Source organism: Urocampus carinirostris, chromosome 5 (genome assembly GCF_059441175.1).
Source record: "Urocampus carinirostris isolate Australia breed hairy pipefish chromosome 5, RoL_Ucar_1.0, whole genome shotgun sequence".
NCBI classification, from domain to species: Eukaryota; Metazoa; Chordata; class Actinopteri; order Syngnathiformes; family Syngnathidae; genus Urocampus; species Urocampus carinirostris.
In genome coordinates, this window is record NC_142353.1 from 26309156 (window position 1) to 26323862 (window position 14707).

The window sequence follows — 14707 nt, forward strand, 5'->3', positions numbered from 1 at the left end:
TTTTTTAATAAAGATGCCATACGAGTTTAAGTTTGCTTATGCTGCACTGGCAGCAAAATTTTAATTCAACCTCCACACATAAGCTCATCAATCTCATCCTTAACACTTTTTGACCAGCTAACCTTGGTATCGGTATCCCAATGTTGGCCAGCAATTTCATAAAGCCGGACATCACTGTGCATCTGCAAAGTGAAAATGGAATTCTGGGATTGGTAAGTAATTTCTTTTGAGCCTCTATTTACTGCTCTTTGCAAAGTAAAAAAATGATTGCCACAAGGGTGTTTGTTTATCGAAGTGCCATTTGACACATTGTGGTAGCTAATTTTCTTTGTTTTTGTTTGAAAAATGTCACATGCGTGAATACTGCTGCTTTGATCGACATTCCAATCACCTTTTCGCAGGAGAATCCAGGCATTCATGGCAATGGCCGAGTTGATCAAAATTGCATGTAATTTTCTTTTTTTAACCTTTGCAGGGTCCGTACCCCACTGATGCTGAAGTAGATGCAGACCTGATTAATGCAGGTAAGGCCAGTTGATATCTGCCTATGTTTAGTGAAAGCCTTACACAAGCGAAATATCATGACTGGAAATTGATTTGGAGGATTATTTTTACACATTATCATTCCACATATAATTTATACTATGTAAATATTCTGCTGCATTCAGAGATTCAGATTTACTTTATTGTCATTCGTGTACACGTGTATACAGAACGAAATGTCGATACATCTGACCCGCACAGTTTCCTTGAGCGTCAGCCGGGATAGATAAGATTAACCATGTCTTCGTCAGAATTTTAGCGCAGCAGTTCGTCATCTCGCGGTTCGATGTTACTTCCAGTTGTTAAATGGTCCAGTTTATTGTCCAGAGAGCGAACGTTGGAGAGGAAAATGGATGGGAGAGGCGTTTTGAAGGGTTTAGCCTTTAGCCTAGCGGTTAGCCCGGCCCGACAACCTCGCTTCCTCCTACGGACATGCCGCTCTCTTGCCACTCTGCTTCGCTCCTTTGTAGGCCGCTGGGTCTTGTTGACATAGCAGTCTGTGGCTAATAAACACTCCCGAGTGGTCGTAGCACCGAGCGCTTGATGTCTGGATTCAAGAGTTGTTTTAATGTTTTTCAGGAAAGGAGACTGTCACCGTGCTTCCTGGAGCTGCTTATTTCTCCAGCGATGAATCATTTGCAATGATCCGAGGGTAACACTCAAAACATTCTGAGAATCCAATATGAATGGCATATGGGAATTTAACTGTTTAGTTTTACATGTGAATAATATCAATATTTTCCTACCAAAAGTATATCACAGTAAGTATATTTGCTGTTTAAAAATAATGCATGATAAAAATGCATGTTTTTAAAGAGGGTGTAAAAACCCATTACTCAAAAAAGGCCTTTAGGAGACATCAAACTTCTTACATAGGTTTGAAAAATAGACCTAGCTTGAACATACTTTTGATCAACATGTTTGAAGTATATTTTATTGACGTATGTTAATTTATATTGATTACTGACACTAGAGAGACGGAGAGCGATGACAAGAAATTCTAGATTGAGTGCTTTAATCCGGGTCACTGTAAGTCTCTGAGTACATCATGAAAGTTTTTAGCTCATTTCTATCAAAGGTTATGATTTTTTTAAACAATACAAACCAAATGCTCCTTCCCACCACTCAAGGCAGCAAAGGTGTAAAAAAGCTGACGTCCAGTCTTGTTTCATGATAAAGACAATATTGTGCAATATTTTCTCAGCTTCAGTTTAGCTTCAATTTAGAAAGTGAACACGTTGTGTGTTTAAAACATTATAGGGTTTTTGATGTGCTCTTAGTGTAAACTAAAACAAAGCATATCTTATCCGCTTTGTGAAAGCGAACGCTCTATTTTTGCTCAATACACTATACTGGGTGGTTAAAATGTGAGCCTCTTCCTGATCATGGTTTCCTCTATTTGTTTTTCAAGGTTACATTGTTCATTTATCTTAAACAAAATTAAGTAATTTTATTTAGACTCATTTGGTCTTCTATTACCATATTTAGTATTGGAGTAATCCAAAAGGAATCGAAATTAATCAAGTTACATTACTTTAATACTATGGTAAACGGATTACGTTACTAGTGAAAAAAATTTTCAACAGGTAACTGTATCTGATTACATTTTTATGATAATCCTCCCAAACCCTGGTTAGGTTTACCAGCAGAAAAGTATGCATGAATATTTGCAATCTTTTTGTAAATTGACAAATGTTACTTTAAAATGTTGCAATTGCTATTTCTTAAGGGATTTTTGGGCACGATCTGTTCTATGGAAAGGAAAGTCGAGTTCGCGAAAGCACAACCGCCCTTGTCCGGCAAATGGACTAATGCAGTACTATAATGTGTTTTGGGATTGACAAGTCTGACATACAATTGAAGTGCCTTTGACGCAACAGGATGAGTTTGAAACGTATTTCTGTCTCCGTCACGCTTTAGATGTTAAACTAAATGTAGACACTCCATGAACACACCAAAAAATGAAAAGTGAACAAATTTGGTTTCATAAAAACCAAACAGACCTTCTTTACAAAATGCAACAGCTCAGCACCCTGGCCAATATTTCTAAACTCCTTCTGTACAATTGATTTGCCTGTTGACTGGTTTTGCCAGACTCAATTGGTTGTGTGTGTATGTGTGTGCGCATGTGTGTATGTACACCCCGTGAAAATCCAATAAGGCTCATAAATAGCCCTTTCAAGTCACTGAGGCCATGTCCACATATTGAATCTCTGTTTCGGTCTCTGCAAGATTTATGGATGTTTGGAAGGAGTAACTAAAGCTACATTTTTATTGCACAACGCCAAAGGGTTGCAGTGTAGTCTTGTACCTCTCACACAAGGTCAAAGATTAAACACTTCCAAATCAAAATTGACACACCCTAAAGCACTAAATGGTTACTTAATGTATGCACACAAAAAAAACAAGAAAAAACGTTTGTGAGATCCAGGCTCGTCAGGAGTATCTTGTGAGAGTTGTTTAGCCTTAGCAGGACCGATATTGCCTTTTCTTCCACCCTAGTTGCTTCCCTAACCTGATAATAATCCACATGGCACCAGCTAGTGATCTGTTTTTTTTTTTTTTTTTTTTTTTTTTTTTGCTCTTCTGACTTTCCTCAGAGTGTGATTTAATTGATGAATTTATTTTTGGGGTAATGATCCGCTATAAGCTATCTGTCGCCATGCTTAACAATTCGTTTTGGTGGCCACATTTGACTGACAGCATACACCAGCCAATCACACTTGCCCATAGAGGCAGTCACGCTCACACAACAAATACATACAACCCTTACACATACATACTGCCCTTGTGATAGCATTTGCTGTCTACTGCAGGACACAATTAATGTACAATACATTGATATAAATGACAATAAAGACAATTCAATTAAAAATATGCAAAGCAGTAAATTAGCAATAACCGAAGCGCAAGTGCAAGGGATTACTGTAATTTGATTTGTGTTGTATGGACAGTTTAATAAATATGATCATATCACCCTGCTGCGGTGCGCCTTTCGCCTAATGCGCTTCCATTATTTTTCCTTTGTGAGTTTCCATAGCTTCTTCCCTCCCCTCTTGTTTACTCATGCACAGTTATGCTCCGTAGATAGATAGATAGATAGATAGATAGATAGATAGATAGATACTTTATTCATCCCCTAAGGGAAATTCACATTTCCAGCAGCATCCCTGAGCTGAGAACAGTACGATAATAAAGCCAAAAGAATACAATATACAAATACCCAGTGTGACGTGCAAATGCCCACTGTAGCGTGTTATATAGAGTAACTAAATAGTGCTACACAGAATACATATTGCAGTAAGATTCGGTAATATCCAATGTAGGTGGTGTGATTTAATGTGGGCCTTTACTCTGCCGGGTGGAGTTAAAGAGCCTCATGGCATGAGGAAGAAAGGAAGAAAAGATCTCTTCCGTAGTACAAGACAGTGACAGCAGTCTGTCGCTGAAACTGCTCTTCTGTCTTGGGATGGATAATACTATCTCTTTTTCAAGCTGAGAGCTACTTTTTGCTACTAACTCTTTTTAGAGAACCGACCTTTTCGGCTTGTTTTACTAAAAGAGCCGGCTCCTAATTGACTCTTAAGTCGTTTTTGTTGTTTAATCCCATTTTTACCATTCATTATGTATTATTATAATCGAGTTAAAAAGGGGGAAATTAAAGCAAAATTAACACTTAAACTTAAACGTTAACACTGAAAAATTCAAAGTCAACATCACAGAGTCGCTGAAGAAAGGCATTTTGATTAATCACAAGACAAAAATGGCGTCTCGAAGGGAACTGTCTCTTGATTGGTCGGCTCTTCCTTTAATAGCCGGCTCATAGAGGTCGTTTTGTTCGCATACGACACGAGTATTCACCATTTCGCCTTTTCTCACGGCGCATTGGTAAAAGCTATATTTGTTATTGTCATCTAACTATATGGTACTTTGAATGGTGGCATGATTCAAAAAGACTTGACGTAACAAACTTTGTGGAGAACGAAAAACCGCGCAGCTGAAAACAGCGTCAGGTGTACGGGGACACGCCACGCTTGGCGTTCTGCATTCGTAACCATAACGTGTTGTAACTGCGCAAAAAATGATTGGTTAGTTTATAAAACGCCGTTATGTGACAGCGTTATTCCAAAGAAAACCACAGCACTACCATTTCAAAAATAACCATTAAAAATTGAGATTTTATTGTAATAGAGTTATTTTAAATATTACTCAAGAGCCCTGACTCAGATGTTAACATCTGACCTTTCTTTTTCAGTGGCCACATCAACCTAACAATGCTTGGAGCCATGCAAGTGTCAAAGTACGGAGACCTAGCCAACTGGATGATCCCGGTAGATTTGTTTTGCATTTTGTTGTTTTCACTGAATGATTCAAATGCGTGTCAGTGTGAACTATAGCACTTCTGGGAATTTATTTGATATATTTTAACGGGAGGCAGCGCGGCGGCGCAGTGGGTAGCGCGTGTGCGGCACAGTTCCAAGGTCTTGAGAACCTCCTGTGTGGGTTCAAATCCAGCTACCGGACCTACTGTGCGGAGTTTGTATGTTCTCCCCGTGCTTGTGTGAGTTTCCTCCGGGCACTCCGGTTTCCTCCCACATTCCAAAGACATGCATTTTAGGTGTATTGGCCGGTCCAAATTGTCCCTAGGTGTGAATGGGCGAGTGAGTTATCTGTCCCTGTGTGCCCTGCGATTGGATGGCATCCAGTTCAGGGTGTCCCCTGCCCACTGCATGATTGCTGGGATAGGCTCCAGCACCCCCGCGACCCTACTGAGGATAAACGGTGCAGCTAATGAGACGAGATGAGATTTTAACGGGATGTCACCGATGCTGTAGTTTCTACTACTTGTAAAGATGTTTTACATTTCTCTGATTGCCTTGGTTTAAAAGGAAATCGACATAGTATTAAACATACTGCCGGCAGAAGTAACCTCTAAAAATTCAAACTGGGAAAAAAACTGTCAAAGGGAAAAGGTCATTCAATTATAGATGGGAATCTGATTACTAGTAAATAAGTCAATGTGTTTTATGAATGTAACCATCTGTGCCCCATCCATTATACACATGATTTTAGAAATAGTTCCAAGACATAACATAGTTATAGAACATAATATGTAAATTACTTTGTCAATAAGTTCATCCATTGTGGGAGTTTGTATTCTACTCAGCCATATTGCAATTGTAGCTTTAGTAAAACCGCATTAATTGCAGAAAGTGGTATGTTTTGGCCGCATTCATGCCTTTTTTGCCATCATGTGTCCATTTCTCCTGAGATTTCAAACGTGTTACATGACAGGCTTATTTGGAAAATAGTTTAATCTTACTTACTTCACAACATCCACTGTTTTCTAATTCTAACCTTTTGATGAAGTTTATCTTTGTAACAGAATATTCATATTGATAATTTAATCATTCTTAAATCTTTTTGCTATCTATTTCCTGTATTTGAATCAAAAGATCAGTTAATGGGGTTTATTGTGTTACAAATTAACGCATTATTCTTTTTCTTCCAATACTGATGTCTATCTGTCTGTCTGTCTGTCTGTATAACTTTGTCAGTAAAAAATATAATAACTATGATAACAAGATATTGTTATGAGCACTATACTATTAACATGTACAGGTCCTTCTAAAAAAATAGCCTATCGTGCTAAAAATCATTATTTTCTGTACTTTACTGATAAAAATTAGACTTTCCTATATTTTAGATTCAATCCACACAACTGAAGTAGTTCAAGCCTTTTATTGTTTTCATATTGATGATTTTTGCAAAAATAGTAAAGAAAAAAAATCCATCTGTCAAATAATACGCATATTTTATCCTACCAAAAAAAAGTAATTTAAATTAAAAAAAAAAATCAACCTTCAAATAATTTTGTCCAGTTATGACTCAATACTTGATCAAAAATCTTTTTGCAGAAAGGAATGCTTCAATGCGGTGTGGCATGGAAGCAATCAGCCTGTGTGTGTTTTGGAGGCCCGGGATGCTTCAATAGGGACCTTAAGCCCATCCACAGTATTGGGTCTGGTATCTCTCAACTTCCACTTTGCATTATTCCAGATTTTCTATGGGGTTCAGGTCAGGAGATTTGGCAGCCCAATTAAGCACAATAAACCATGGTCATTAAACCATTTACTAGTGGGTTTGGCACTGTTAGCAGGTGCCAGGTCGTACTGAAAAATAAAGTCTTCATCTCTATGGAAGCATCAAGTGCTTCAAAATCTCCTAATAGCAAGCTGCATTGATCCTGCCCTTGATAAAACCCAGTGCACCAACACCAGCAACTGACATGGCGCCCCTCACCATCACTGACTGGTTTCTTGACACTGAACTTCAGGCACTTTGGCATTTCCTTATCCCCAGTCTTCCTCCAGACTCTGGCACAGTGATTTCCGAAGGACATGCAAAACTTGCCTTTATCTGAAAAAAGTACTTAGTCCTACTGAGCAACAGTCCAGTGCTGCGTCTCTGTTGCCCAGGTCAGCTTTTTCTGCCGCTGTTTCTACTTCAAAAACGGGCATAACCTGGGGAATGCGGCATCTCTAGCCCCTTTTCTGTAAATGCCTATGCACTGTGAATCCAGATGCTTCTACTCCAGTCCACTTCTTTCTCAGGTCTGCCAAGGTCTGAAATCAGCTGTTCTCCACAATATTCCTCAGGATCCTGTCATCTCCTCTGGTTGTGCAGTGTTTTCTGCCACATTTTCCGCCCCACAGACTTCCCACTAAGGTGCCTTGATACAGAACTCTGGGAACAGCCTATTCGCTCAGATATTTCTTTTTGTGTCTGAGCGACAATGGTCAATGGTGTTCTTCTGGATAGCAATCAGGTCATCAGTCTTACCCATGATTCTAGTTTTGATTAATGAACAGGGCTGTGAGTTTTAAACAGCCTCAGGAATCATTTGCTAGTGTTTAGTTAACTTGTTGACTCAGCTGATTAGGTCAGTAGCTCATTTAGAGCACCTTTTCATGATATGCTAATTATTTTAGATAGGAATTTGGGGTTTTTATGAGTCATATGCCAAAATCATTAATATTAAAGCAATAAAAGACCTGAAATATTTCAGTTGGTGTGCAATGAATCTTAAATATATGAAAGTTTCATTTATGTAATTACACTTTGGAAAATGGTAAACTTTATCACACTTTATTCCAAAGGACCTCTATATATTACAGAAAGTGGTTATGCATATGATTTATGTTCAATATGTGAAAATACGTAATTTTTAAACATTATACTACAACACTGACTAGCACAAATGCCATAGCAAAAATATAAAAATACTCATTCTTATCTGGTGAAATGATCTTAATGGTACACATTACAGCTATTATGAATCTAAATATACAAATTGGGTATGCAGAGAGGGGATACTGCATTCTCTTCTGTACACAACACTTTGCGCATGTATAGTACACAAAACTCACAAAAGACCCGTTGGCGTACTGTCTGGCCTTCAATCATAATCAACTTGCTTTGCTGTCAATCTTGATTAAATCACACTCAAGCACAAACACATATACAAGAATGTGTTTTAACACATTCTATAAATGATACAAAACTCACTGTACTCACTAAAACGTCTTTTCTACTATACCAATTCAGGCCGGCGAAAGCACCATATGATTGCTTTGTTTTTCCAGTACACAACAGACGCTGAATAGAAGGTGGGCGGGATTATATTTACTTATGATTTGGTTCTACCCTTTTTATGGAGAATTGCTTTAAATTATTCTAATTTGGGTTTAAGTTGGATTTCCTGGTAACTGGATCACCCATTAGGTGGGGTTGATGATCCACCAAAAATAGTCCAACATACCCCATTTGTTTATAGTATTTATCATAAAGGAATCAATCCTCCAAATACATTGTATTTTGGCTTGACATTTTCAAATTTTGTGGGTCATTTATATGGATAACGACTGATCAATCAAAAAAAATAGACGAACAATAAATAATGCAACTTTATTGAGCTTTTCAATTTTCCCTTGCCCTCATATAGGTTTTAGATCAGGGGATGGTGTAATAATAGTCTGGTTTGCAATAATCTATGGTCTTTGCAGCCCTTTGAGACTACTTGTGATTGAGGGCAATACAAATAAACATGACTTGACTTAAAGTTATGTGATTCTAAACAAAATACAATTTATTTAGATCGGAAGGAAAATCAAATAAAAAAATCAAAGGGCATTGTTGACACAAGAACTTGCGGTGTTGAAGTGGAGGAGGGGGGGATACTGTAGTGGTTAAACATTCTGATTAATAATAGAATAGAATAGAATAGAATATACCTTTATTGTCATTGCTACAAATGGGCTAACATATTGTGACAACGAAATTGGGCATGACACTCCAGTTTTACACATTCATAGTGAGGTATGAGCAAGAAGATAAAGGAACAGAGAAGATAATGTTATAAGACAAGGGGGATAAGGCTATAGTTATAATTTACATGGTATTTACACAAGAAATGTCGGCATGTGGGATGTTACATACATAAGACCAATTTTAAGTTAATCAACTTATTTCAATAATCATGAATCATTTCATAGCATGTCAGAATGAATTTGATTTTTTTTCCCAGCACCAAAAATAGTTTGTTGTGAAATATTTTCTTTGGTTACATTTGCTTAGACAAAGCATCATGTTGGGAAAGGGTCACACATGGAGAAAAAACAGATTTCTCTCCCATGTAGAGATCCTGCTGCTTTCAGCCGATCGAGAGGGAGCAAAAGAAACACGGACCTTCCAAGCCTCGTGGTTAGCGTGCGCCAGGCTTCCTCAACTCAGCCTTCTTTGTCCCCATTGTCTACGGGGGCAAAGACCCCTATGAGACTGTACATGGGCACCTAATTAATCTTTTTATATCAAATGAACACTCTGGGGTTCAAAACTGTATTATACAGCTGGATACCCTGATCATTTCCTGTTGCTTTAGCTCTTGTGCGCGCTTAAAAAAAATAAAGTTTTGTGTGGCTTTAGGGGTTCTCCCTTCTTTTGGTAGAGTTTGTGGTTGTAAATGGCTAGCGGAAAATGTATTTGTAGCAGTGTAGTACCCTACACCCTCTTGCATCAAATGAATGCCAACATGAGCCATGTGTGGTTGCCAAATTGTACTTTCAAGTATACATCAAACGGATTGCAATATATTAATTCATTTACTTGATTTTAAGAGATCGAGAGTTAGAGAGAGGTGTATTGAAGTAAGCTCCCCCCACGAGGTAAAGATGAGGAAAGTAGCTGTGTCGATTGCACATTAATTCTGTGTGAACATTTAGCTTCTGCAGGATTTTTCCTCCCCTTAATGTTTAAAACGCTAAAACCTCCAAATTGATAAAAGAATCATAAACCTGAGTTTTCTTTTGTACTTCTGTCATGTTCATCGAGATATTTTTAGACAAAAAATACCCTCCAAAAAGAGGTGCATACACCTAATTATTTTTCAGCTAGGACAAGGCTGAGGAACTACTGAACCTGGCAGCTTGCATGTCAGCTTCCTGCTGTCCCCCAGTCACACCAAACTTTTTATTTCATTTCGAAAAGCCCTTAGGTACATTCGTGTCTCTTAGATCAGGGGGGACATACCATACGCAACTTGTCTTATCGCTGGCTAACAAGAGAAAACTGTTTACAAAACATCCAATATTACTATTGGACATTAGTGTTAAATACTTCATGTTATACAAATGTTAATAGTTATCAGACATTTGGTTATTATCTGATACTTAAAATATCCTACCTTTGCCTTTTCACCTAAACTAACCAGCCAGACATTTAATTAGAATGCAGGAACACGGCAGAGCTATAACCAATACCCACTGTAGTCAGCCAATTGCGAGGCGGTGATGGATCTTGTCGAAGGTGGATCCAAGGGTGTGATCCGTCAGTCCCCTTTACCGGGTAAAAATGCAAAAAGACTATCCAGGTCATGGAATGGTTGCCTGGTGTATGGAACAGGTACTGTAGCATAGGAGGCATAGGATTCAAAAGCCCATACAACACACCTTAACCCCTGTGACTAATATTGGCTGATATCGCAGATGTTCTGCTCATGTAGTGAATATCAGAGGAATCAATCATTTAAATGAAATTATCGATTTACTAATTGATCCAAAGAGAAGAGTTGAATGTATCTTTTGAGCTAGCCCTTTCCTTAGGAAGAGCCCATCAGTTTCTATATATTTTTATTAGAACAGATGAAAAACAATTTAATCATAAATTAATCTAAATGTTGGCAGCATGCCGGCACAGTGGTTAGCACGTGTGCGGCATAGTTCTGAGGTCATGAGATCGAACCTTCCTGTGTGGAGTTTGCATGTTATCCCCGTGCTTGCGTGGGTTTCCTCCGGGCACTCGGGTTTCCTCCCACATTCCAAAAACATGCATGTTAGGTGAATTGGCCGGTCCAAATCGTCCCTAGGTATAATGAGCAAGTGAGTTGTCCGTCTCCATGTGCCATGCGACTGGCTGGCAACCAGTTCAGGGTGTCCCCTGCCCACTGCCCGAAGATGGCTGGGATGGGCTCCAGCACCCCCGCGACCCTACTGAGGATAAGCGATGCAGATAATGGATGGATGGATAATCTAAAGGTTGACTACATGTCGAGTTTTTTTTATACCATTTTAACACCTTAATGTCATTTTAATTGACACACTCACAAGTACTCATTGAAGGTGGAAATATGTGCATGTTTTATAGTAAGCTAGAAAAGGGAATAATGAAAACATGACCCCAAGAACTAACTAAAATAAAAGTAATAAAATAAACTACATCAAAGCAGAATAATATAATACAATAAAAGGCAAAGAACAACCCCTTTTCCCTGAACCCAATTAATTAAGAAGCTCCCTAACAAAGCAATGTGACCCTGGGGCTACATTTAATCGCACTACTTAAAAAACATTGAGCTCTCACAAAATTGTGAGGGATGGCTCATTTCATTCCTTTGGCTATTTCCTAAAAAGGAGAGTCAGGCATCAAAAATGTTTCACTGTCAGAAATGCAATCAAACTGAGGATTACCCTTTGCAAGTCATTAAGTTACTCAGCTATATTTTTCAAAACAAATGTCATCCTACACACTCAGATGTAAACACATTGGCAACAATTGCAGTTTTGACACATTAAACAGACAAGACACATAACCTATTTTTAAATAAATGAATATTTTGTTTTGATTTTGTCTAGAATATTTTTAAATATATGAATATAATAGAAAGATACAACAAAATACTGTATGATATGAGTATTTGTTAGAAGCGTTTAGAGTAAAATGAGAAAACTAAAATTTGGAGTCAGCCAAATTATCTGCCAGTGAAACAAGAACATTTTTTTCTCTCAAAAAGATGGTCATTTTTTTATTGTTATCAAAATGGCCCAGCGTTGCTAAGCTGATAGAAGATTCTATTCGGCTTCTTGGAGTGACACATGTGTTTTACAGTGTGGACACCCATTGTGTAAATGATTGTTCTTCAGTGGGGGTGTGCTTGCAGACACTTGTAGCGTAATGGTTGTGGATGAGATTGCAACAAAATGTATGATGACGCCAATTGTTCTGTTGACCAAGGCAGTCCTAGCCCTTGTTTAGTACCAAGGTCAAGAATCTATTAAATACTTGTACGAGATGTTGTGCAGAGAGTCGTTGTTGTTCCTCCAACACATAGCAGCTTTTCACTTGAATCAAGTGGACCTGTTGCTTCATGCATTGCATTCACTTAAAGATGCCACCGTTATATTTTACCATGTTATGTTCAGCAATTTCATTTGGTTAGTTCATTTTTATAGTAACCTTTCCTGTTGTTTGTGGGTTTGGTTAGTTAAGCATTTTACTAGAAAATACTGTATATTCAACAGTGGCTGTTCATAAGGGCTATCATCAACTGTACCGGTTATTGACTGCACACACACAGCTCAGTTCTCACCTACGCCTCCATCCTCATTATGCCCGCCCTTTTGAAGGGAAGGATGAAGAGAATTTCAAATCCCCTCCGCCTCTGATAATGAAAATTATTCACCATCTAAAGATGGGTGCATAGCGTGAAATTGGAAATGTTTTAACGTAGGAGTGGCAGATTTGGCGCTCTCAGCATGATTTAGATTTTCAGCGCTTCCAATATGCAAATGCAGATAAACATTTTCCAGTCGAGGGCTTTGAAATGCTTTTACATCTCCACTCAGGCTGAAACATCTGGATCAACAATTGCTCGAGACAGAAATACTAGAGTAGGAAGCTGAAGCGTTTGCAACACCTACAGTATAGAGATTTCGCAGCCCGGGCAGACTCTCTTAAATGTGGTATAGACCAGTACCCACCTTTCCACAAAAAAAGGATTCAGATTCAGATTCAGATCTACTTTATTGTCATTCTAGTACACGTGTATACAGAACAAAATGTCGATACATCTGACCCGCCCAGTTTCCTTAAATGTACAGATATAAGTAAAAGTTGTATTGTATTATGGCTACGTATAGTATTTTACCATAGTGCCGATAGTGCAAGAGGAGTAGCTAACCAGATGTGCAAAATGGGCAGTCAGGTTAACAAGTCAGGTAAACGGTAACATTAACACTGTAACAATAACGCTGTAAGTACAATAGTGCAGAGAGCAAATGTGCAAGGAGTGGCAAGCTATAAAGAACTGCCAGTAGTGCAAAAAGTCAAATTAGCAGCCGTTTAGATTTAGGTTAACTATATCTTAGATTGAACATTTAACAGTCTAATGGCCAGGGGGACTAGACTACTGCGGAACCTGGTGGTCCTGCACCGCACACTGCAGTACCTCTTCCCAGAGGCTAGCAGAGTGAACAGTCCATGATGGGGGTGAGAGGGGTCCCTGATAATGTTCTTAGCATGGGATAGGCAGCGCTTCTGGCCAATGTCCTGAATGGAGGGAAGTGTAGTCCCGATTATTTTCTCTGCTGTCCTCGTTACCCTCCTCACACTACCCCAGTCGGTAGCGCTGCAGCCTCCACACATTTCAGTTAATTAGTCGGCAAATCTGTTCTAATATAGGCTGCCCCCCCCAAAAAGTGTGGCACTTTGCGGATTTTCTCTTTTTTTGGGTAGTTGTGGTCCCCATAAATCGCGAAAACCAAGGGATATCTGTATGTACACACATTTTTGGCAGCTTACCGGCACAGCAATCTATCACTACTCTCTGACGGTAAATAGATATCACTTTAATAATAATAATAATAATAATTTCCTTGTATTGTCATTCTGTGTAACGATGTACACAGAACGAAATGTCGATTGCACCTGACCCGTTGTAGCGAGCCGATGCAGCCGCAGCCAACAGAGGGCGCCGCCGACCACTTTTTAAGTCTTAGGAATGACTCGGCCGGGGCGCGAACCCGAACCTCCCAGTCTCAAAGCGGGCGCCTTACCATCTAGGCTACTGAGCTGGTAGCAGCAGATGGCAAAATTGTAATCGATTTACAACCGGTTAGATGCTACCTGTATTTCATGTTGCTAGGTATGTCTCATCTAATTATTGGTACTGATAAAATGGTGTACTGGAACTTTACCAAAAATGTTTTTTAAAACCCTGGCTTTATGCGACCCAAAATGAATTTAGGCATAGATGAAACTATGCATTTTAATCTAACCATAGCTTTTCTGAGAATGCTACAATATGGTCTGGTGATGGAGCTCCTTAAAAGATAACCAGTCTGTTGGTTGGTTTAATTGTATGTGCTTTGTTTTATGAGAATGGCAGCAGAATTAACAATGGCCTGTCTTGAAGCAAATGGTTTGTTTACACAGTTCTGACTGGCTCCTAATCAAAAGCTATTGCATAACACATTTGAAGGCAGCAATCAGTGAATGTAGTGCAACACACAAACACATTCTCGCATCGCTTATTGAACCACACTGAGAAGCGTTAGAGTGCTAGTTTTCGGAGCTCGTCCCCAGTTTGGAACAAATAACTCTGTCCCCTCTTTTTATCCAAAGATTCTCATTAGTTTCACGCAACCAAGTCTGTCACATTGTAATTAAAATTATTCCTTTGTGTTGAGATTGTCAGACCTGATCAGGTAAAAGCTACTGCATTTAGAAAGGGAGCATTTCTTTTCTGGTTTTCATTTTTCTACTACTGTGGACTAAACATTATCATGGCAACGTAAATGTAAGATTCCCCCTATTTGAAAACAATCGCTTG

At 38.8% G+C, this 14707-nt stretch overlaps 1 protein-coding gene across 1 annotated transcript in view; it reads left to right on the forward strand.

Moving 5' to 3' along the window:
- oxct1a (3-oxoacid CoA transferase 1a) overlaps positions 1–14707 on the forward strand; it is a 57118-nt gene that overhangs the window by 22841 nt on the left and 19570 nt on the right. The window contains exons 10-13 of the mRNA XM_088336336.1: positions 118–212; positions 476–524; positions 1123–1195; positions 4799–4874. Coding sequence (XP_088192462.1) covers positions 118–212; positions 476–524; positions 1123–1195; positions 4799–4874 — 293 coding nt within the window. The remainder of the gene's footprint in view (positions 1–117; positions 213–475; positions 525–1122; positions 1196–4798; positions 4875–14707) is intronic.